Here is a 22,782-nt window from a genome sequence, read left to right as displayed (position 1 = left end):
GTGTTGTAGTGTTTTATGACTCTAATGCCTTCACAATCTCTTCAGCTACCTCTTTCTGAACTCTGTGGTGTCTTATCTACCTTCAGGCCTTTCAGCTACAAAAACATCTTCTCTCCTTGGTAAAAGCATGTATCCTCACTTCTGCCCCAGGTACTGCTGAATGTTTGGCATTTACGTAATAAATTTAATGACACAACTGTAGTGGGTGACTTCAATCTGCAGGAGGATTGGGAAAGTCAGATTGGCGTGAGATCGCAAAAGAGGGGATGTATTGAATGCTAACGAAATGGCTTTTTAGAGCAGCTGATGGTTGAGCCTACTTGGGGAACTGCTATCTTACATTGGGTGTTGTGTAATAACCCAGATCTTATTAGGGAGGTTAATGTAAAGGAACCATTAGAAGGCAGTGATCATAATATGATTGAAGTCCTACTGCAATTTGTGAGGGAGAAGCACAGGTCACATGTGTAGTATCGCAATGGAATGAAAGGGAATTACAGAGGCATGAGAGAGGTGATTCCCCAGGTGGATTGGAGGATGTTGGTGGAGATGACGTCAGAGCAGAAATGGCTGACGTTTCAGGGAATAGTTCATAATGTACAGGATAGATATGTCCCACAGACGTAGTTCTCAAACAGCGGGGCTAGGCTATCATGGCTGACAAAGGAAGTTAAGGACTGTATAAAAGCATATAAGGTAGCAAAAGTGAGTAGTAGGTTGGATAACTGGGTAGCTTTTAACATCCAACAACAGGCAAATTTAAAATAAAAGCTATAAGGGGAAAGGTGAAATATGACAGCAAACTATACAATAATATCAACCAGTTATAAAATATACGAAAGGGAGGCGAGAGTTGATATTGGACCACTGGAAAATGGTGCTCATGGGGTACAAATGGGGAAGAGATGGTAGATGAACTTGATAGGTACTTTGCATCCGTCTTGTCTGTGGAAGACACCACCAGTGTGCCAGAGATCCAAGAGTGTCAGGGAACAGGAGTGAGTGCCATTGCTTTTACAAAGGAAAAGGTGCTAGGCAAACTCAGGTTCTTAAACTGGAGAAGTCACCTGGACCAGATGGACTACATCCCAGAGTCCTGAGAGAGGTTGCTGGAGAGATAACAGATGCATTGTTCATGACACGTCAAGAATCACTTGATTCTGGCATGGTCCCGGAGGACAGGAAGATTGCAAATGTCAATCCACTCTTTGAGAAGGGAGGAAGGCAAAGTAAAGCAAATTATAGTCCAGTTAGCCTAACCTCAGTGGCTGGGAAAGTGTGGAATCATGATAACAGATGAGGTTTAGGGGTACTAGGAGACTAATGATATAATGTCAAAGCCAGCTTGGTTCTATACAGGGAAATCTTGCCTGACAAGTCTGTTACAGATCTTCGAGGAAGTCATAAGCAGGATGGACAAACGAGAGACAGTGGATATCATTTACTTGGATTTTCAGAAGGCATCTGATAAGGTGTCACACATGAAACTGCTTAACAGGATAAAAGTCAGAAGTAATACTGGCATGGACAGAGGATTGGCTGACAGCCAAGAGGCAGCGAGTGGGAATAAAAGGGGCTTTTTCTTGTTGGCCAGCAGTGACTTGTGGTCTTCAGGGATCAGTATTCGGACCGCTAATTCTCACATAGTTTGTCAATGATTTGGATAATGGAACTGATGGGGTTGTGTGGCTCAGACTGTGGGAAGAGATTCAGCACATCATCTCACCTAGTGACTCACCAGTCAGTTCACACTGCAGAGAGGGATTTCACCTGCTCAGTCTGTGGGAAGAGATTTGCTCAGTCACCTAACCTACAGAGACACCAGCGAGTTCACACTGGGGAGAAGCTGTTCACCTGCTCAGACTGTGGAAAGGGATTCACACTGTTAGGTAGCCTACAAGTACACCAGGTAGTACACACTGGGGAGCGGCTGTTCACCTGCTCAGACTGTGGGAAGGGATTCACTCAGTCATCCAACCTGCAGACACACCAGCGAGTTCACACTGGGGAGAGGCCATTCACCTGCTCAGACTGTGGGAAGGGATTCACCACATCATCACACCTAGTGACACACCAGTCAGTTCACACTGCAAAGTGGGATTTCACCCGCTCAGATTGTGAGAAGGGATTCACCCAGTCAATATACAATAGACAGTAGACAATAGGTGCAGAAGTAGACCATTCGGCCCCTCGAGTCTGCACCGTCATTCTGAGATCATGGCTGATCATTCACTATCAATACCCAGTCCCTGCCTTGTCCCCATATCCCTTGATTCCTCTATCCATCAGATATCTATCTAGCTCCTTCTTGAACGCATCCAGAGAATTGGCCTCCACCGTCTTCCGAGGCAGTGCATTCCACACCTCCACAACTCTCTGGGAGAAGAAGCTCTTCCTCAACTCTGTTTTAAATAACTGACCTCTTATTCTCAATCCATGCCCTCTGGTACTGGACTCTCCCAACATCTGGAACATATTTCCTGCCTCAATCCTATCAAATCCTTTAATTATCTTAAACGTTTCAATCAGATCCCCTCTCAATCTCCTCAATTCCAGCGTGTACAAGCCCAATCTCTCCAATCTCTCTGCGTAAGACAGCCCTGCCATCCCAGGAATCAACCTAGTGAATCTACGCTGCACTTCCTCAACTGCCAGAATGTCCTTCCTTAAACCTGGAGACCTAAACTGTACAGAGCCCTGTACAAATGCAAAAGGACATCCTTGTTCTTGTATTCAATTCCCCTTGTAACAATGGCCAACATTCCATTTGCCCTCTTCACTGCCTGTTGCACTTGCTCATTCACCTTCATTGACTGGTGAACTAGGACTCCTAGGTCTCTTTGCATTTCTCCCTTACCTAACTCTACACCGTTCAGACAATACTCTGCCCTCTTGTTCCTGCTTCCAAAGTGGATAACTTCACATTTATTCACATTGTATGGCATCTGCCAAGTATCTGCCCACTCACCCAGCCTATCCAAGTCTCCCTGTATTCTCCTAACGTCCTCTTCGCATGTCACACTGCCACCCAGTTTAGTATCGTCAGCAAACTTGCTGATATAGTTTTCAATGCCCTCAGCTAAATCATTGGCATAAATCGTAAAGACCTGTGGTCCCAATACAGAGCCCTGTGGTACCCCACTAGTCAACTCCAGCCAGTCCGAGAAACACCCATTCACTGCTACCCTTTGCTTTCTATCTGCCAACCAGTTTTCTATCCATGTTGAAACCCTGCCCCCAATGCCATGAGCTCTGATTTTACTCACCAATCTCCTATGTGGCACCTTATCGAATGCCTTCTGAAAATCTAGGTATACAACATCCACTGGCTTACCCTCGTCTAACATCCTTGTTACACCCTTAAAAACTCCAACAGATTAGTCAAGCATGATTTGCCCTTGGTCAATCCATGCTGGCTCGGCCTAATCCTATTTCTGCCATCTAGATGTGCCACTATTTCGTCCTTAATAATGGACTCAAGCATCTTCCCCACGACTGACGTTAAGCTAACAGGGCGATAGTTCTCCGTTTTCTCCTTCCCTCCCTTCTTGAAAAGTGGGATAACATTAGCCACTCTCCAAGCTTCAGGAACTGATCCTGAATCTAAGGAACATTGGAAAATGATTACCAATGCATCCGCAATTTCCTGAGCCACCTCTTTTCGAACCCTCGGATGCAGACCATCTGGACCCGGGGATTTATTAGCCTTCAGTCCTACCAGTCTACTCATCACAGTTTCTTTCCTAATGTCAATCTGTCTCAATTCCTCTGATATCTTATGACCCTGGCCCATCCATACATCTGGGAGATTGCTTGTGTCCTCCCTGGTGAAGACAGTCATCTGATCTGCTAGCACACCAGTGAGTTCCACTGGGGAGAGGCCGTCGATCTGTGAATGTGGGAAGGCATTCACACGATTATCTCATCTATTAAAACACCAGCGAGTTCACACCACTTAGAGGCCGATCGTCTACTCAGACTTTGGGAAGAGATTCTCTCAACCGTCTCCACCAAGGCTGCATCATTGTGTTCCACTGGGGAGAGGCCATTCACCTGCTGTGAATATGGGAAGGGTTTCACTCAATAATCTAACCTTGGAACACACGACTGGGTTCACATTGGGGAGAAAGTTTCAATAAGCTGCAGGCAGGATATTTTTCCATCCCCGTTGCTGAATGCAATTCCGAGAGTTACTGGGGGAGTCTAGTACAAGAGGGCATGACTTGATGTTTGCAGGGCGCCCATGCAGAGCAGAGATGCGGAGATTTTTTTTTAGTCTGAGGGTGGTGAATGTGTGGAATTTGTTGCCACGGGCAGCAGTGGAGGCCAAGTCATTGGGTGTGTTTAAGGAAGAGATTGATAGGTATCTGAGTAGTCAGGGCATCTAAAGTTATGGTGAGAAGGCGGGGGAATGGGACTAAAGGGCAGAATGGATCAGCTCATGATGAAATGGTGGAGCAGACTCGATGGGCCAAATGGCCTATTCTGCTCCCGTGTCTTATGGTCTTTCGTGATTTTTTTTTCTCATGTGTGTTATTCCTCTTCCTCCTTCTCTCCAAGGTAGTGTTAATCTAAGTGGGTTTAAGTGTAAATAGTCTTTTCTAAACTTGTAATTTAAGTTCTTACTTTTCTTGGTAAATTTTAGTGATCGAAATGGGACTAAGATATTTTCATTAAAAAAGTCAATGTCGGTATTGATGGAAGTGTTTATTGCCTTTGTTGTATTTGTTAATTATTGAGCTCTGTTCCACAGTTTTTTAAAGCCTTGAAATAAATGTTGTCAATGGTTTTCCCAATATTGCAATACTTTCTATTGTTTTTGGACAGTTTATTTCAACCCTGAGGCTGTCAAGTTGAACAACTCCAGCCATTGCTATTCTACCATCATCCCTGCTAGTGTCCCCTTCCAATCAACTTCGGTAAGGTCTTCTCTCGTGCCTCCATAGTTCCCCACACTCCACTAATAAAGATGCATCATGTTGTACCTTTCCCCTCTCAAAGTGCAGGGTGAATTGCAACATGTTATGATCACAGCGTCCACGTGGTTCCTTTACCATAAGCTCCCGAATCAAATTTGGTTCCTTGGACAACACCCATTCCAGAATAAACATTTTTCAAGAGGGCAATTCTAAAAGCATTTTCTAAAATGCTTTTTCTAAAGGCATTAGAATTTTCAAGCTATTCTAAAAGCACCTCATTAGTATTTTCCAAATTCCCTCTCTTGAGATCAAGCACCAACCTAATTTTCATAATCTACCTCCACCCAACCCGCTCTTGAACTGCTTGTCCCACTCTCATCGGGGGGTAAATGTTCAGCATCCTCACCAGGACTACTAGCCTCTGGGACAGATACTTTTCCCAAGCAGTAAGGCTGATAAATATCTCTAACCAATAACATACCCTTCCACAACACCAAACACCTCTACTTTACCATTTCCCGTCTGTCATCTTATATGCAGGCATCCTAAGCCGAGCGTCACTTTATGAACATACAATCAATCCGTGCACAATATATAAGCTGTGGATGTATGTTGTTACTATTGTGTTTTTGTGTTGCATTGGAGCCGGAGTAATAATTATTTCGACCTCGTGTACACGTGCCTGCTGGAAATGGAATTAAACAACTCTGAATCTTGAATAAATATTTCAGCAGGCTGCAGCGTTACATTTCTGTCTCTCAGCGTTATTGCGGCAGAGCGCCACCTGGTGACAATGGAGTCCACAAATCGGGGGGTCCTGTTATTGTGGCAAATCACCAGCAAGTGGCAGTGTTGTCCACAAAAGGGAGAGGTTTCCAACGATAGTGAAGTGGACTGGAAGCCAACTGCAAGTGGATGAAGTGCCAGACCTGCCCGAGAACACTTTCCTCACCACGAGTCAGGTTCCCAAACAGTCCTTCCATTTGAGGCAACTTTTCAGCATCGTGACTGTTGGGGTCATCCACTGTTTCCGGTTTTCCAGGTGTGGCCTCCTCGACATCAGTGAGACTCGATGTAGTCTCTGCATTCTGCACTCTGTCCCGCTGAGATTCTGCAGATGTTGGAGATGCAGAGTCACAGACCCAAAATGTTGGAGGAAGTCAGGAGGTCCGGTAGCTTCGATAGAGGGGATAAAGCAAAGCAGAGATTTCCTGCCGAGACCCTTCATCGGGACTGGAAGTGCGGAGAAGCCGGAACAAGATGGAGCGGGGAGTGGAAAGAGTCCAAGCTGGTAGGTGATAGGTGAAGCCAGATAAGAGTGAAGGTGAGTGGGTGGGGGAGGTGGGAGATGAAGTGAGACGCTGTGAGGTGGTTGGGGGAAAATTCAAAGGACTGAAAAGGAGGAATCTGATAGGAGAGGAGAGCGGACAATGGGGAAGACAGTAAAGAGGAACCAGAGGGAGACGATCCGCAGTGGAGAAGAGAGAAGTGAAGAGATATAATGGAAGAGACTGGCATGTGGGTTGATGAAATGAAAACATGGAGATAGAAGTTAAAGATATCGATGCTCATGCTACCCGGAAGTAATATGAGGTGTTGCTCCTCCAACCTGAGAGTGCACTCATCGTGTTAGTTAAACAATGAAACGGAAGGGAGAGTGGATTGATAATTTTCCCCTGGGATCCCTATTAAATCAATCCTCTCTCAACTTAAACCACTCCTCTCTGTTTGTTGATTCCACAAAAGTGGGGTAAAGGGAAAAAATAAACATAGAAAACCTACAGCATAATACAGGCCCTTCGGTCCACAAAGTTGTGCTGAGCATGTCCCGACATTAGAATTTACGAGGGTTACCCATAGCCCTCTATTTTTCTAAGCTCCATGTACCTATCCAGTAGTCTCTTAAAAGACCCTATCGTAGCCGCCTCCACCACCATTGCCGGCAGCCCATTCCACACACCCACCACTCTGAGTATAAAACTTACCCGTGACATCTCCTCTGTACCTGCTCCCAAGCACATTAAACCCGTGGCAGCCATTGTAGCCCTGAGGAAAACCGCTGACTATCTACAAGATCAATGCCTCTCATCATCTTGTACACCTCTATCAGGTCACCTCTTATCCTCAGTCGCTCCAAGGAGAAAAGGCCGAATTCTCTCAACTGCGCACTTTCTCCGTTTCTGTACACTTATAGTTTGGAACACCTGCATAATGTCGGCCTCATTAGTAAGTCTTCGGAATCTGTTGAATTTATAACAATGCTGGTGTACAGCAGAGAGTCAACTCAGGCCTGCTAAACCCTACCACTGATTCTGTTCCACGACTCTCCTTTTAAATCCTTCCTTGTTGTTCCCCTCTCGTTCTCCCTGCGAAATGGGTTGCAGTCACCACTTTCTGGGGGAAGAGGTTCCCCTTGAGTTATCTGCAGACTGAAGAAGACGAGCTGACTGCAGTTCTCTCCAACATGTTCTTCGCCCCTCTCATCTCTGGACTGATGAAGAATGACTTTGCTAGTTAACCTCCTTATTCACGACTCATTTCCATATTATGGGTCATTTTCCCTGCTTCTAAAATTTGTTGAAAACACCCCTGTCCTTTAAAGACTGAAAGCAGAATGGGGAACCACCTGTCGGATGTTCAACGAAGCAGGGTCAGAAACCCGAGGGAAGTCTACACAGGGCAGAGTGGGGCTTTGGATTCTGAACGTATGATGAGAAGGGAAGCAGCAGCGGGGCGTGGCAACGAATGACAGAGTAGCAACATTTGGAAGCTGATTGACAGAGAATATAATTTGGTTGTCTGACTGATGGCACAAACAATGACTGTGGTGAGGTACTCCACTGGTTGAGGAACATGTATGTGTTGGGAATGGTTTAATCTGCTGGGGGAGTTGATCGTGTTTGGTTATCCCGTAATATTATAACCGGATGGTTATTATGGATTGTCCTATCTGAAATAATGTATTGATTATCATATAATATGTAAGATTTTGACACTAAAACTGTATCGGGCTTGAATTTATGGTACCTTTGTGAAGTGATGGGCATTCATGAGTTTGTATTTTAAAGCAAGATTTTGGTGAATGATATTTGTCATTTGTTTGTACCTTTGTGAGTAATCATATTGAGTTAAACTGTTGCAGGATCCTGGAATGTGTTGGGTTGTGTCTGCTTTCTCTGGCATTTTCTGCACTAACTGCCTCGTTTGTTAATATTTCATGTATTTTTTTGATGTTTTCCCCCTTTTGTCAAGCGTCCTTTATTTCTGCAAGGAACACCTTTGTTTTTTGGGGAGAGGTCACCAACTCTCAGTCAGGTGCTCAAGGCTTCCTTGTCACCATCTAGTCTACTCAGATCATTGGGATGTCTCCCATGGAGGGTCATACTCATTCCACTGCTTAATGTTTTCTTCCAGAGTGATGATTTATTGTTCTGAGTTGGCCTCACATGTACGTGTTCTGGTCTGTATCTCTTATCACGATTGCATATACACACATGGAGTGCTGAATCCTGTTCATTTTTGATGAAAATATATACTTAAAAGTTTTATCTGTTTTTCTTGTTGTTTTTTATTGAAGTTCATCGTCAAAGAAACATTTCCAGAAGTTGTATTTCAGACATTGTAGATATATATCATATAATCATATATGTCACAAATCTCAGCATTGAATATATCTGAGGTATACACTTATAGAAAAGAGTGAAAGAAAAAAAAACAAGCAAAACGAAAAGAAACTATGTACAAGTAGGGAGTGATTTTTTTTAACAACATATTAAATGATTTGTGAGAATAAAATCGGGCCTATGAGGCATTATGTAGTTAAACCATTTTTCCCAGTATGAAGCAAATTGTTCCAGATTATGATTATCTTCTCCATTTTGTAAATGTCCATTGTAATTTCCATCCATGCATTTAACCTTGGGCTCTCCTGTGATAACCATTTCCTAGTAACAGTCTTTTTACCAGCCGCCAACCATATATTCATTAAATATTTATATTTTTGCAACCATTCTTGAGGTATATATCCAAAATATATGGTCTTACTCCCCAAAGGTATTTCACATTTAAAGATGTCATGTCGGGCATTGTGTATCCCCCTCCAATAGTCTTTGATAACAGGGCAGTCACAAAAAATATAATAATGATTTGCATTTCGATTTCCACAGTTTCTCCAGCAAACCGCGAGGTTACTATCATAATGGGATACCTAAGAGGGTGTAATAAAATATCTTATCAAGTTTTTCCGTCCGAACTCCCTCCATTTCTGTGAACTGGTACACTTCCATTGATACCTCCATATTGTTGTCCATTCTTCCTCAGATATAATTATCCCTCCTTCCTTCCCCCATTTTGTTTTAATGTATGAAGTCAAATGTATTTTAAGATTTGACAAATCCTTATTCATGCTTGAAATAATTCTACTACCGCTATCTGAATTATATGCTTTTCTAAACAGCTCTAACATGCACGTACTTGCCTTGGTTACAATTTTAAGCATCCTATTAACATACTGTCGCATCTATATATACTGATAAAAATCTTGTTTTTCTAAATGTTTCTCTTTCAGCATTTCAAAGCTAAACAGTGTTCCTTCTTTCATTATGTTGCAAAGAACTGTTATTCCATTAGCTGTCCAGTCCTTAAATCTAGCTTCCAATTTATTTGGTGTAAAATCCGAGTCATATGCACACCATTTAAGAATTGCAGTATCTCCCTCGAGATTATATTCTTTTATAGTAGTTTTCCATATTTTAAGAGTCAATTTCACCCATGGATTATTAATAGTATTTATGTACCTTTGCAAGTTATTATCAGCCAAAATTGCTTGTATGGGGAAGGGAAGTACCCGCTCCTCAATGTTTTTCCATTGAGCGTCATACGATGGGTTGCTCCAGCATATCACAGCTCTCAACTGTGCTGCAAAATAATAACCTCGAAGAGAAGTTAGGCCACATCCACCTTTTTCCTTTGCTAATTGCGAAGTTTTGAGATGAACTCTAGGCCTTTTACCTTGCCAAATATACCTTGATAACATCTTGTTCCATTCATTGAATTGATTTTGATTAATCTCTATTGGTAGGGTCTGAAAGAGCTATAACAGTCTGGGCAGTGTATTCATTATAATAGACTCACTCCTTGAACTGAAACTAAAAGAAAGGAATCAGGTTCCATCTTGCTATCTATTCCTTATTTTTTTATATATAAAGGCTGATAATTACATTCTGATAATGTTGCCTAATCTTTTGGCATAATGATGCCCAAATATTTGAAAGACCCTGTTTGCCATGCCCGGGGTTATCTACTTTCAATTTCTCTTGCTGGGCTGTAGTAATATGAAAGTAATTGGGTTTTATCTATGTTGATCTTGTATCCTGATAATTGACCATATTGTTCAAAGGATTGCATCAATCAGGTAAAGAGATCAAAATGTCATCCACGTAACAAGCCGATTTATGCTCTGTCCCTTTACTAGTAATTCCCCATTTTGTCTCATGTATTGAGCGAATGGTTCCAGATATAATGCGAAGAGCAGTGCTGACCATTCACAACCCTGTCTTGTGACCCTTTCTAGGGTAAGACTATTTGATTAAATATCCATTGATTTTAATCCTAGCAGTAGGGTTGTCATATAGTGCCTGTATAGTTTTAATAATTGTTATGGAAACCAAATCTATGTAAAACTCTGTAAAGAAATTTCCAATTAACCGAATCAAATGCCTTTTCAGCGTCCACGCTTATCACTATTGCTTTGATTTTACTTTTTTGTATATATGATCCATAATGTGAAGTATTGTGCAAACACGAGGAAATCTGCAGATGCTGGAAATTCAAACAACACACACACAATGCTGGTGGAACACAGCAGGCCAGGCAGCATCTATAGGGAGAAGCACTGTCGACGTCTCTGGCCGAGACCCTTCGTCAGAACTAACAGAAAGGAAAGGTACTAAGAGATTTGAAAGTAGGTGGGGGAGGGGGAAATGTGAAATGATAGGAGAGGACCGGAGCGGGTGGAGTGAAGCTGAAAGCTGGAAAGGTGATTGGCAAAAGTGATACAGAGCTGGAGAAGGGAAAGGATCATGGGACAGGAGGCCTAGGGAGGAAGAAAGGTGGAGGGTAGCACCAGAGGGAGATAGAGAACAGGTGGCATGATGGGCAACTCAGTATGTCAGGGATGGGGTAAGAAGGGGAGGAGGGGCATTAACGGAAGTTAGAGAAGTCAATATTCATGCCTTTCTTTCTCCCTTATCACTATTGCTTTGATTTTTTTTTTGTATATGAATTTGTATACAAGTTCCCTCTCTTCAGCAAGAGTCATTCCTTTGCCGCCCGGCTGGCAGTTTCCGCAGCCACAACCCCCGCATTTTGGCTCGCATGCTGCACCAATACTATCCATTTCCGATTTCCACGCTCGATTTCCATAGCGGTTTTCTAGAACACGAAAGATGACATCTGCAGTTTTATAAGTTTTGAGCCGAAGGTCTCTTCTGACTTTGTGGTCAAGACTGTTCAGCAGTTGAACCTTTTTCACCTCTCTTGCACCGGTCGGCTCTCCCTGCCTCTGGAGTCCTTCCCAGTCCTTTCTCCACCTGTGAAAATCTCGTCTGCTGCCAGGAAACTTGGGAAGGGCCGTCGGTTTCAGTCTGATGGCTGGCGTGGGAAAATTGGAGGAAAAGCCCAACGCCGTTGGTGTTAGTATTTCAGCATCCTCCTTTCTCCTTCCTTCCTTTTTCAGGACTACAGTTTATTGCTCTTGCTGTTCCAGCTCAAAGCTCACAGATTTCTGTTTCCTGGTCCTCCAGTTTCCGAGTCAAACAGTTTTGTCTAGCAGTATTTTCACTGCTCCCTTTGCACATGTGCAGCTTCCACACTCGAACGGGACTGAATACCCGAAGGTTTTAACCGGATTCCATTCAATGACCAAACAACTTTCCTTCTTTTCCATTTTTTATTTTTATTTTCACAAGTGTGGCATTTCATAGTTCTTAGTTATTAGTCAGTAGTCATAAATAATCAGTCATGTCAGTCATTAGTCTAGTCAAGGTTAGTCATAAGGCAGTGGCAGTAGCATTAGCATTAGGATTAGGTGAAAAACTGGCTGCCTCTCGGACTTCGGAGACAATTTTGGACGTGCACCTCCGTTTCTCTACTGGACCGTTATGGTTCCAAACTGGGTGAACTCTCTCGAAGGTTCGCAAGCACTTCTTAAGCCTTGCGCCATTTTCAAGAAGTGCCTGCATGCGATGATCCCGATGGCGGAGTTAACCCAAACGCAGTGACAGCAGTGTTCCTTTCCCTGAAACATTCTCAACAGTTATTTAAAGTTCGGCATCTTACCGCGGGTTGTGACGCTGCTCTCGGACTGCCACTGTGACGCTGCGGGGTCCGCCCAAATGTTCTGGGCAGAAACCGCCCTCAGGCAGTAGGTTCCGTCCTCTCTGCCAGTGAATTCTTGCTCTTCCTTGATACCTTCCTGAAACTCAAATTTGACTTGACAATGATGCACATTTGGTGGAGATGGCCGAGAGAATCTCTTCCCAAAGACTGAGCAGGCCTTTACCCAGTGTGAACTCGCTGGTGTCTCAGTAGATTAGATGACAGCGTGAATCCCTTCCCACAGTCTGAGCAGGTGAACGGCCGCTCCCCAGTGTGAACTGACTGGTGTGCCAATAGTTTGGACGACTGTGTGAATCCCTTCCCACAGACTGAGCAGGTGAATGGCCGCTCCCCAGTGTGAACTCGCTGGTGGTTTTGTAGATCAGATGACTGAGTGAATCCCCTCCCACATTCTGAGCAGGTGAATGGCTTCTCCTCAGTGTGAACTCGCTGGTGTCTCTGTAGGGTGGATGAATGACTGAATGCTTTCCCACAATCTGAGCAGGTGAATGGCCTCTCCCCAGTGTGAACTCGCTGGTGTTTTTGTAGATCAGATGACTGACTGAATCCCTTCCCACATTCTGAGCAGGTGAACGGCCACACCCCTGTGTGTACTCGCTGGTGTGCCTTCAGTTTAGATGAGCAAGTGAATCCCTTCCCACAGTCCGAGCAGGTGAAAGGCCTCTCCTCAGTGTGAACTCGCTGGTGAGCCATGAAGTCAGATGACCGAGTGAATCCTTCCTCACAAATTCAGCAGATGACCAGCCTCTGCCCCGTGTGAACTGACTGGTGTGTCCACAGGTGAGAAGACCGACTGAACCCCTTCCCACTCACAGAATAGATGAATGGACTTCCCCAGTGTGTAGCTTCAGTTGAGATTACCGAGTGAATCCATTCCCACAGTCTGAGCAGGTGAATGATCTCTCCCCTGTGTAAAATGATGGACGTGTCAATTGATCAGATGACCGAGTGAATCCCTCCGCAAAGTCTGCGCAGGAAGGATGGCTGATTGAATCTCTTGCTCCTTAAATATCTAGACAGAGACAGCACAACTGGTGTGTTGTGTTTGAATTCCCATAGACAAATTCCTGGTCGATTTTAACCTGTGAAAAGATTTAAAAATCCATCAGTGGGTGAAGGACAACATTTGAGATGAGATCACTTGAGTTGCCAAGGTGTGATCCGACATCACACTGTTACAATGAAGTTCAACACAAGTTGGAGAGAGAAATCACCTTCTAACTGGGCACAGTGCTGGTATCTGGAACGACCCTCGAACTCTCTGATGGTCTATAAGAATGGGGCACTTATGCCATCTCCAATCTGTGACTTGGCTCTGTTTGACTCTGTCCATTTGAATTAGTCCCTCTTCCCACTGAGCTGAAAGGGTGTCTGGCCCCACGGTAAATAAACCCTCTCACGTAAATAGCCTTTGTTGACGTGCAGCTGGGGTTTCCCTTTATGTAATGTTAATATAAAGTGCCAAAGTTTCAATGCCATGTCAATATCTCCTGACCTGGCTGGTGGCATAGTGGCATCAATGCCAGACTTCAGGATGAAAGGTCCCGAGTTCGAATCCAGCCGGCTCCCCTGCACGCTTTCCATCCGTGCTGGGTTACGAGCTGGTGATCTCTTTGGAATCTCACCCGGCAGAAGTTTCCCCTCATGGTCCCCTGAATGTTTCACCTTTCACCTTTCACCCTTAACCCACGGCCTCTGGTTATCGTCACACCCCATCTCAGTGGTAAAAGCCAGCTTGCTTTTACCCTATCTCTAACCCTCATAATTGTAGTATACCTCCATCAAATCTCCCCTCAATCTTCCACATTCCAAGGAATAAAGTCCTGGCCTGTTCAATCTCTCCTTATAACCCAAGTCCTCCAGATCTGGCAACATCATTGTGATGACAAGGAAGGGGTGAGGGAGAATTGAGAGGGAGAGAGGGAGCAAGAAGGGAGGGCTGGAGTAATCTCGGGATTACTGACTGTGCCACGCGGCAGTGACAGTAGTAATGGAATGAGGTGGAGGATAAATGTGTGGCTGAAAGATTGGAGCAGGGGGCAGGGATTCAAGTTTCTTGATCATTTGGGACCTCTTTTGGGGCAGGAGTAATCTGTACAAAAATGACGGGTTACACTTGAAACCTAGGGGGATCAATATCCTGGCGGGAGATCTGTGAAGGCTACTGGGGAGACTTTAAACTAGAATGGTTGGGGGGTGGGAATCAAATTGAAGAGACTAGGAGAGAAGTGGTTAGTTCACAAATAGAGAAAGCTTGTAGACAGTGTGAGGAAATCTAGGAATAATGGTGCATATTTCCCTGAAGGTGGAATCTCATGTGGTGAAGAAAGCTTTTGGTATGCTAGCCTTTATAAATCAGAGCATTGAGTATTGGAGTTGGGATGTGATGTTAAAATTGTAGAAGGCATTAGCGAGGCCAGATTTTGGAGTTTTGTATACAGTTCTGGTCACGAAATTATAGGAAAGATGTCAATAGAGTACAGAGGAGATTTACCAGAATGTTACATGGGTTTCAGCACCCAAGTTACAGAGAAAGGTTGAACAAGTTAGGTCATTATTTGGAGCGTAGAAGGTTGTGGGGTGACTTGATAGAGGTATTTAAAATTATGAGGGGATAGACAGAGTTGACGTGGACAGGTTTTTTCCATTGAGAGTAGGGGAGATTCAAATAAGAGGACATGAGTTGAGAGTTAAGGGGCAAAAGATTAGGGGGCAACACGAGGGGTAACTTCTTTACTCAGAGAGTGGTAACTGTGTGGAACGAGCTTCCAGTGGAAGTAGAAGAGACAGGTTTGATTTTGTCATTTTAAAAAAGAATTGTATAGGTATATGTACAGGAAAGGAATGGAGGGTTATGGGGTGAGTGCAGGTAAGTGCAATGAGGTGAGAGTAAGCGTTCGGCACAGGCTAGAAGGGCCGAGATGGCCTGTTTCCATGCTGTAATTGTTATATGGTTTTACCGCGTACGATTCTGGTCTCCATATCCGACAGCGGGGAGCTTTAACACATACCGGAACCAACTGCAGCTCAACCCCAGCTGATGCGGGTGTTTCTCCTGTTCAGGTGGCGGTGAGGAAGGGGTTAATCTCGGGTTTGTGTAAATCCAGGGCCGGTTGCAAGTGGCAAAGGGCCGGGACCGAGCCGGACAGCTGGAGGCTCCGGGGCTCTCCAGTCTTGCATCCCTGGTGTTAGTTTTGCACTGTGTCGGGATCGCGGGATTAGTTTGTTGTGGTTCCCCAAGCTGGGAGGGTGGACGTGGGTGAAGGGGGCCTGTCTATGTGTCGGTGTGGCATGAATGGTCAGAAGGGTGTGGGGCCACTGGCGGGACGGAGGGTGGTTGGGGTACTGTGAGTGATATGACGTGGGTGGATGGGCAAGGGGTAAATTATGTTGTCAACGAGGGTGGATCTGGTCCAATGAATCATACAGCTCAGCTCGCATGTCCTTTCAGGAGGCCACAATTCTCTCATCATCTTAATCACTGACTAATCTTCCTGTTAACATTGAGTTTGTTACAGAGCCCCAGAGCCTGGGAATGGCTGGGTGGTAGGAATCAGAGGGTGATGGTGAGAGACTGTTTCTTAGACTCGAGTCCCGTGCTTAGAGACGTTCCCTGAGGTTATGCCCATTGCTACTTGTCATCTATGTCAATAATTTGGTTGAGAAAGTACAGGGTATGGGTAGAGAGTCTGCAGCAAGTTCAAACAATTAATGTTTTTGAAAGACAGTCAGTATAAACACTCCCCTCTCTTTCCCTCTCCCCACTCAGAACTGACCAAAAGCTGCATCAGAGGATGCAAGATCTTGAACTGAGTGACCACTGTGAGGGAATGGGAGTGGTTTCAAAGGGCTGGGCTGCTGGAAGCACATTACCAGACCTGGAGTGATTGGAACTGGGTCTGACAGAGGCAGAACTGGTTCTTCTGGGCACATTCAGTCTCACTCCCCACTATTACCTACCTTCCTTTGTACAGGTATGTAATATCTAAAGGACCAGTGTTTGAGTAAACGAGACTCACCAAACGTTCTCCTGACTGAATCACTGGAATCTCCGAGTCAGATTGGTTTCTCTCCAGTCGGTGCTCTCAGTCCTCGGGCTGGTACACTTGTTGCTGTTCCCTCGTCTTCAGTCGTGGTTTGCCTCCAGTTGGTGTTTTTCTTCCAATAAATCTCTCACCACAGGTCTAACTTTAACCAGAGAGACAATGAAGCACATTAATAATGAAAAGGAGAACTAAACTTTTCTGCTTAATGTTACTAAGAACAAAACTCACTGAAATTTAAACACTGAAGGCAGATTTAACGATCTCAGTGAACAATCTTTTATTGTCCCTCACATCTCACAGAACGATATGGGATAAGAAGGAGCCATCATTCAGTCATTAGATGATTCGATACATCTGGTCTGCCCATCATTCAACCACGGCTGATTTTTATTCCAACACCATATCCCTGTCTTCCTCCTGTAAACCTGAAGCTACTCAGCAATCATGAATATATTAATCTGTCACAAATATATCCAAATTGGAGCCTCAACCAACCTCTGTGGCAACAAATTCCACAGATCAGACACCTTAAGGCCAATTTATTTTTTCTCATCTCAGTTTTAAAGAGAAGCATCTTTATCTGAGACAGTGCTGTCAGATCACAGACTCGCTGTCTAATGGAAACATCCACTCCATGTCCACTGTATCCAGGCTTTTCAGCATTCAGTAGGTTTACTTAACCATACATCCCTCCACCACTCCCACCGTCCCTCTGAACTCCATCGAGCACAGGTCCAGAACCATCAAATGCTCCTCATACATAAAGCCGATCATTCCTGAGATTACTTATGTACACCTTGTTAGCAACAACTGTACTGAACACATTTCCAGGAATAACAAACAAATTGGTACCAGGATAATTTAAAGGGAACATTGTGCTTTCTTTAGTGTTCTACTATCACATGTGTTGGCGCGTGGCCAAGTGGTTAAGGCGTTCATCTAGAGATCTGAAGGTTGCTAGTTCGAGCCTTGGCAGAGGTTGCATGTGTGTCCTTGTGTCCAGATCAGCACATCACAGGAAACATTCTCACCCCGAGACTTCCCAGTCTCTCGCTAAAGCAGGCAGTGAAATCAAAGATCCCCACAACCTGGGACGTTCTCCTTTCTCACCCACCCCAGTCCGGGAGAAGACACAGCCATAAAGCTCCAGGACAAATGTGAGGAGCCTCAGGAAACGAGGCCAGTTGGGGGGAAGTTAACGGGACTCGGGGCCAACATCAGATTTCCCCAACACAACATGGAGGATGAGTGACCACCCACCTGGAGATTGAGAACATGCACAAAGAGATTGTTACATCTATGGTTAAATGGGAGGGGCAAATGGGATCACGTGACTGGTGGGGTCTAACATCCCAGGCATAGTTTACAGCTTCCTAGCACTCTGTGGAAATAAACAAACTTGCCCCTCACATCTCCTCTCACCTTAAATGTGTCAGACATTTCAAACCCCCAGGAAAAAACATACCCTCTGTCCACTCTACCTATTCCTCTCGTAATCTTGTAAACGTCCATCCAGTCTCACCCCAGCCTGGAGAAAACAACACAAGTTTGTCCAGCCTCTCGTTATAGCTCATGCCCTCTAATCCAGGGAGTATCCTGGTAAACCTCTTCTGCGCCCTCTCCAAAGCCCGGACATCCTTCCGAGAATGGGGGCGACCAGAACAGTATGAAACACTCCAGATGTGAGCTAACAAGTTTTACAAAGCTGCCACACAACTTCATGACTTCTGAACTCAGTGCTTCAACTAATAAAGACAACCATGCCATTTGCCTTCTTATCGACCCGATCAATCTGTGCAGTCTCTTTCAGGGAGCGATGAACTTGGAGTCTAAGATCCCTCTGACCATCGACACAGCTCAGGGTTTTGCATTTAACACTGTACTATCTCATACATTCAGGGGTGCAGTGCTACCAGAGCTCACAGCAGCGCCGCTCTGACACCTCTGTAAAAAAGTCAATATAAACAAGCGCGGAATTTAACAAACCCGGATATTAAATAGAGCGAATTTTACAGAAGCGGGGGTGTTGGCTGGTGGGGAGAAATACCACTAATAACATTAGGATATTTGATTGTTTTTGGTGAAAGCCTGGAGCTGTGACTGTTTTTTATTTAGGTATTTGTGAAATTCCTTCTCGCTCGTCCCGTTGTCCAAAGAAGTTGGGAAATACCTGTACACAAATGCAAGCATTTTTCCGCTTTTTCCAAAGGATACCATTGGATTCCAGGAAGGAGCTATATTAAGCACGGAATGAACATCGAAACCCATGTTTAAGAGTCGAAAATAATGAAAGAAAAATACACAAGCTAATCATCCAAAATCCTCTTCTACACCTGGATAAATTTAGTTTTGTTTTGGAAGCCAAATGGAAAAAAAATTCTAGGCTACAAGCTAGTTTTACGTCATTTCATATCATTAGTAGCTGATTAACTCCTTGGCCTCGCTCCACCAACTGTAGTTGATAGAAAAGAGGCTCTTTTTCTCTTTGTGTTGATAGGAAAAAGAGTAACTTAGTGAGGCAATGAACGAGATGAAATGCATTTCCAAACCTCCCAAATGGTTGCTCTCCTCCCATTAACATTTGTCACTTCCAAAATACAATATTTTCTATTAGTATAGTTGCGATAATAATTTATGTAAAGATTCTAGCTTCTTTAACTTTTTATATATTTAAACACTAAACAGGATGTATAAAGGTCGAACCATGTAACACCAGACGTGTGAGGATATTTTGTGTATCGACACTCACAGGTACACTTCAATATATTGAGAAAGGGATGGAGCAGTGGACCCAGAGTGAAGTGATAAGCAGGTGAGAGGACGTACAAAGACAGAGGGGATGAGAGGGAGTGGGACGGAGGGGTATGAGGTAAATTTGTTCACCGGAAGGGGAAATCGATATTCATGCCATCAGGGTGGGTGGGGGCACCCAGACGGAATACAAGTTGCTGATCCCGCACCCTGAGGGTGGCCTCATCTTGGCAAGGGATGGGATGACACGTCGGAACGGGAATGGGAATCGGAATTGAAATGTTTGGACACCGGGAAGTCCCGCTCGGAGTGGATGGTTGAAAGGTTAATTTATTATCAAAGCAGGTATCCGTAAATAACGCTGAGTTTTTTTTTTCCTTCTCCAGAGAACCACGAAACAAAGAAATCGTGAAAGTCGTTCAGAGAGAGAAAAAAATGAAACTACCTCCCCACTCCCCGCATCAGAAAGGACGGCATCCCGATCATCAACCCCCAAAACCCACCCCTCCCCCCCGCACAAAAGGGAAGAAAAATATCGACACCCGTTAAAAAAACACCCCTACCCCGCACAACTGCGGAGGATGCGGTGTCACCAGTGTCGAGGCGGCCGCATCGGGAGCAGCGGACACAACAGGCGACCCCGGAAGATTCACAGGTGAAGTGTCGCCTCACCTGGAAGGATGTTTGGACAACGGAGAGAGTTCGGCCGTCCGGGCCTGTCACTGTGACACCCCGAACTCCACATCAAATCCGTCCAAACGAATCTGGGTGAACTTTAATGACCAATAAATATAATTCCTCTCAGCGATCAGCTGTCTGAATGATCCCCTGACTCTGAGAGGAAGGGGTATCTATGGTCCACACTGTCAGGGTGTTGAGTTTACCAGGAGACAAAGACTACAGGGACGGGAGGTTCTCTGTTGACTAATACACTGTGTGTGGACCCCGCTGGCAATTCTGGTGTTGTGACCCGAATCGAGACAAACACCACGCTGCCCACTCCACCAACAACACGGCACAGCCGGACACATAACAGGGGACTTTACATCCCACAACACTGGATTCAGTGATGAAACCCCTGATTAATGTTGACGTCTCACCGAAAAGTCCATTAACCCTAACCCTGCAATATGGTGTAAAATCCCGCTCCCCATATTAACACGGGTTATACAGACCAAAGAGCAAACTGCCGGAGGAACTCAGTGGGTCGGACAGCATCTGTGGAGGGAGATGGACCGTAAACATTTTGGGCCGAGACCCTCCCTCTGGACTGAGAGTGGAGGGGAAATAGTCAGAGAAAAGAGGTGAGGGGTAGGGATGGGGCATGAGCTGGGGAGTGAGAGGTGGATTCAGGTGAGGAGGGAGGTGGAAGGTGAAAATAGTGACAAGGGTGGGAGCTCAGTGGTTGGGGCAACACGGAGCTGCAGAAGATGGAAATTAATTCCATAAACAATGAGGTTAGAGAGTATTTGTTATAGAGAGTGCAATGAAGATTCACTTGGCTGATCCCTGGAGAGGTGGGGTCATAACCTGAAGAAAGATCAAATGTGGTAACTCTAAATGTCATTTAGAGAATCGAGGACTGAGAGGTGAACACATTGAAATGCAGAACATCATTACCGGTTGAACCAGTCATCCCAGTCTCTGAAAAAGGGGATGGGAATCGAGCCCGTGAGTCTGACCTGGGGGTGGAGGGAAAGGGATCGGGGTAGATATGGTGTGGAAAAGTAGACATGTATCTGGTGTAAATATGGAATAATGTGGGGAATGCGGCGGATCGGTCGGACAGCATGTTAGGGCCATGGAGCAGAGTCACCGGTTCAGGAGGGAGACCCTCCACCCGTCACCTGATCCCGTTTCCTGTTCACGTTTTTCTGCAGATCTGCAGCATTTCCGGGTCACTGCTCTACGTGTACATGTAGCTTCACCTTTGTCCCTTTCAGACAACGCAGTGAGATCCGGATCAAATAGCTCCACACAATTAAATTAGATTATTACATTTACACAATTAGAATAGCTTATTACATATTTTTTATATTTTTGTACTATATATATATACTTACTTTAAGTCACAATTGTTAAGATCTTTTGTTAAGAATTAGGTTCTACTGCTACCGCAGAGACAACGAATTTCATGGCATATGCTGGTGCTATTAAACTTGATTCTGATATTGATATGGGAGACCCACCGCCGGTCTCCTGATCCCAGTTACTGCAGATCGTAATGTGAGATTGAAGCATTTTCCATATATTTGCTTTCCACAGAAATGACAACTGGTCAGTTTCCTTCTGTGGTTCCGGAGCAGAAGCTCAGTCTGTCTAATATTTCCGCACAATTAAAGTGGTGTATTTGTTTATTATCATCACGTACTGAGCTACAGTGAAAATCTTGCCTGATGTACCATCCACACAGATCGATACATTACAACAGTACATTGAGCTCATAGACAACAAAAAAATAACTGTAACAAAGTATTATGGCTGCAGAGAAACTGCAGTGCAGATAGACATATGGTGCAGGGTCACGTCGAGTTACATTGTGAGGCCGAGTCCATTTTATCATTCATTTGACTTATAACCGCAGACAGGAAACCGTCCTTCAGCCTGGTGGTACACCAGGTACACCTTTAAGGCTTTTGTATCTCTCTGCCAATGTGGGAACGGAATGTCCAGGTTATGAGGTTCTTTGTGTACATGGCCTGCTTTTCCGAGGGAGGGGAAGTGTAGGGAGAGTCCATGGAGTGGAGGCTTGTTTCTCTGATGTTCTCTGCTCTCCAAAGTTCTCTGCAGCTCCTTGAAGTCATGGGCAGAGCAGTAGTAATACAAAGGCGTGAAGTATCGACAAGAAGCTCAGAGACATCGGCCTTCACCCTGTCTTGAGTAGCTGAATCCTGGACTTACTGTCAGATCAACAGCAGGTGGTAAGAGTGGGTTCCATCTCCTCTGTCTCTCTGACCCTCAGCACACATACCCCACAGGGTTGTCTCTTTGGCCCTCTCCTTTACTCTCTGTGCACCCATGACTTGTGTTGCCACCCACAGCTCCAATCTGCTAATTAAATTTGCTGAGAATACTACATTGATTGGCCTAATCTCAAATAATATCTTTCAATCGATCAAATGCCTCCTGACAAGGTTCAGTCCAAACAACCTTTTCACCCATCTTCAGGAGATTAGTCAGAGGAAGAGCGAGAGCAGCAAAGTTCTTACAGAACTTACGATAATATCCATCCATTCCCAGAAACCTTCTAAGAGCCTTCTTACCAATCAGAGATATGCTCTTCCCAAGTGTCACTCCCTGTGACTAAGTCATCAATATAGGTATCTGTGTGTTCTAACCCTCGAATTTCAAAATTAATCATTCTCTGGGATGTTCCTGGAGCATTTTTCTTTCCAAAAGGCAAAACATTGTATTCATACAACCTAGATGGTGTCACAAAGGCAGAAATTTCTCTATGTCTGTCCGTCAATGGAACACATCAATACCCTGTCAACAGATCAATCTTTGTAAGAAATTAGCTATTCCAACTTTATCGATGCAATCATCTATCCTAGCGATAGGATAGGCATCTGTTTTTGTTACTTCATTTACCTTCCCATACTCTGTGCCCCTGAGACCTACTGAATCTGTTTCCACGCTTACAACAATTGCTCAGCCAATTTACATTC

The 22,782-nt window shown here is 44.6% G+C and overlaps 2 protein-coding genes across 3 annotated transcripts in view; one reads left to right on the top strand and one right to left on the bottom strand.

Annotated features, from left to right (window-relative positions):
• The window catches only part of LOC132387728 (NACHT, LRR and PYD domains-containing protein 3-like), a 331,928-nt gene that overhangs the window by 37,802 nt on the left and 271,344 nt on the right, over window positions 1-22,782 (top strand). The gene's annotated exons all lie outside the window — the stretch shown is intronic.
• On the bottom strand, window positions 11,560-19,423 carry LOC132387734 (zinc finger protein 239-like). Of its 2 annotated transcripts, none has more exons than XM_059960095.1 (3): window positions 18,913-19,423; window positions 16,337-16,505; window positions 11,560-13,399 (listed from the first exon to the last, which is right to left on the bottom strand). In XM_059960095.1, exon 3 carries the CDS (start codon window positions 13,008-13,010, stop codon window positions 12,477-12,479), a length of 534 nt encoding a protein of 177 aa, XP_059816078.1. In that variant the 5' UTR covers window positions 13,011-13,399; window positions 16,337-16,505; window positions 18,913-19,423; the 3' UTR covers window positions 11,560-12,476. The 2 variants fall into 2 exon arrangements, with proteins under 2 accessions (XP_059816078.1, XP_059816079.1); XM_059960096.1 differs by lacking the exon at window positions 18,913-19,423 and adding an exon at window positions 16,592-16,688.

This window comes from Hypanus sabinus, unplaced genomic scaffold (genome assembly GCF_030144855.1).
Source record: "Hypanus sabinus isolate sHypSab1 unplaced genomic scaffold, sHypSab1.hap1 scaffold_214, whole genome shotgun sequence".
In the NCBI taxonomy this organism is placed as follows: domain Eukaryota; kingdom Metazoa; phylum Chordata; class Chondrichthyes; order Myliobatiformes; family Dasyatidae; genus Hypanus; species Hypanus sabinus.
Note: the sequence above shows the minus strand (reverse complement) of the source record. Positions and strands in the feature narration are given on the sequence as shown.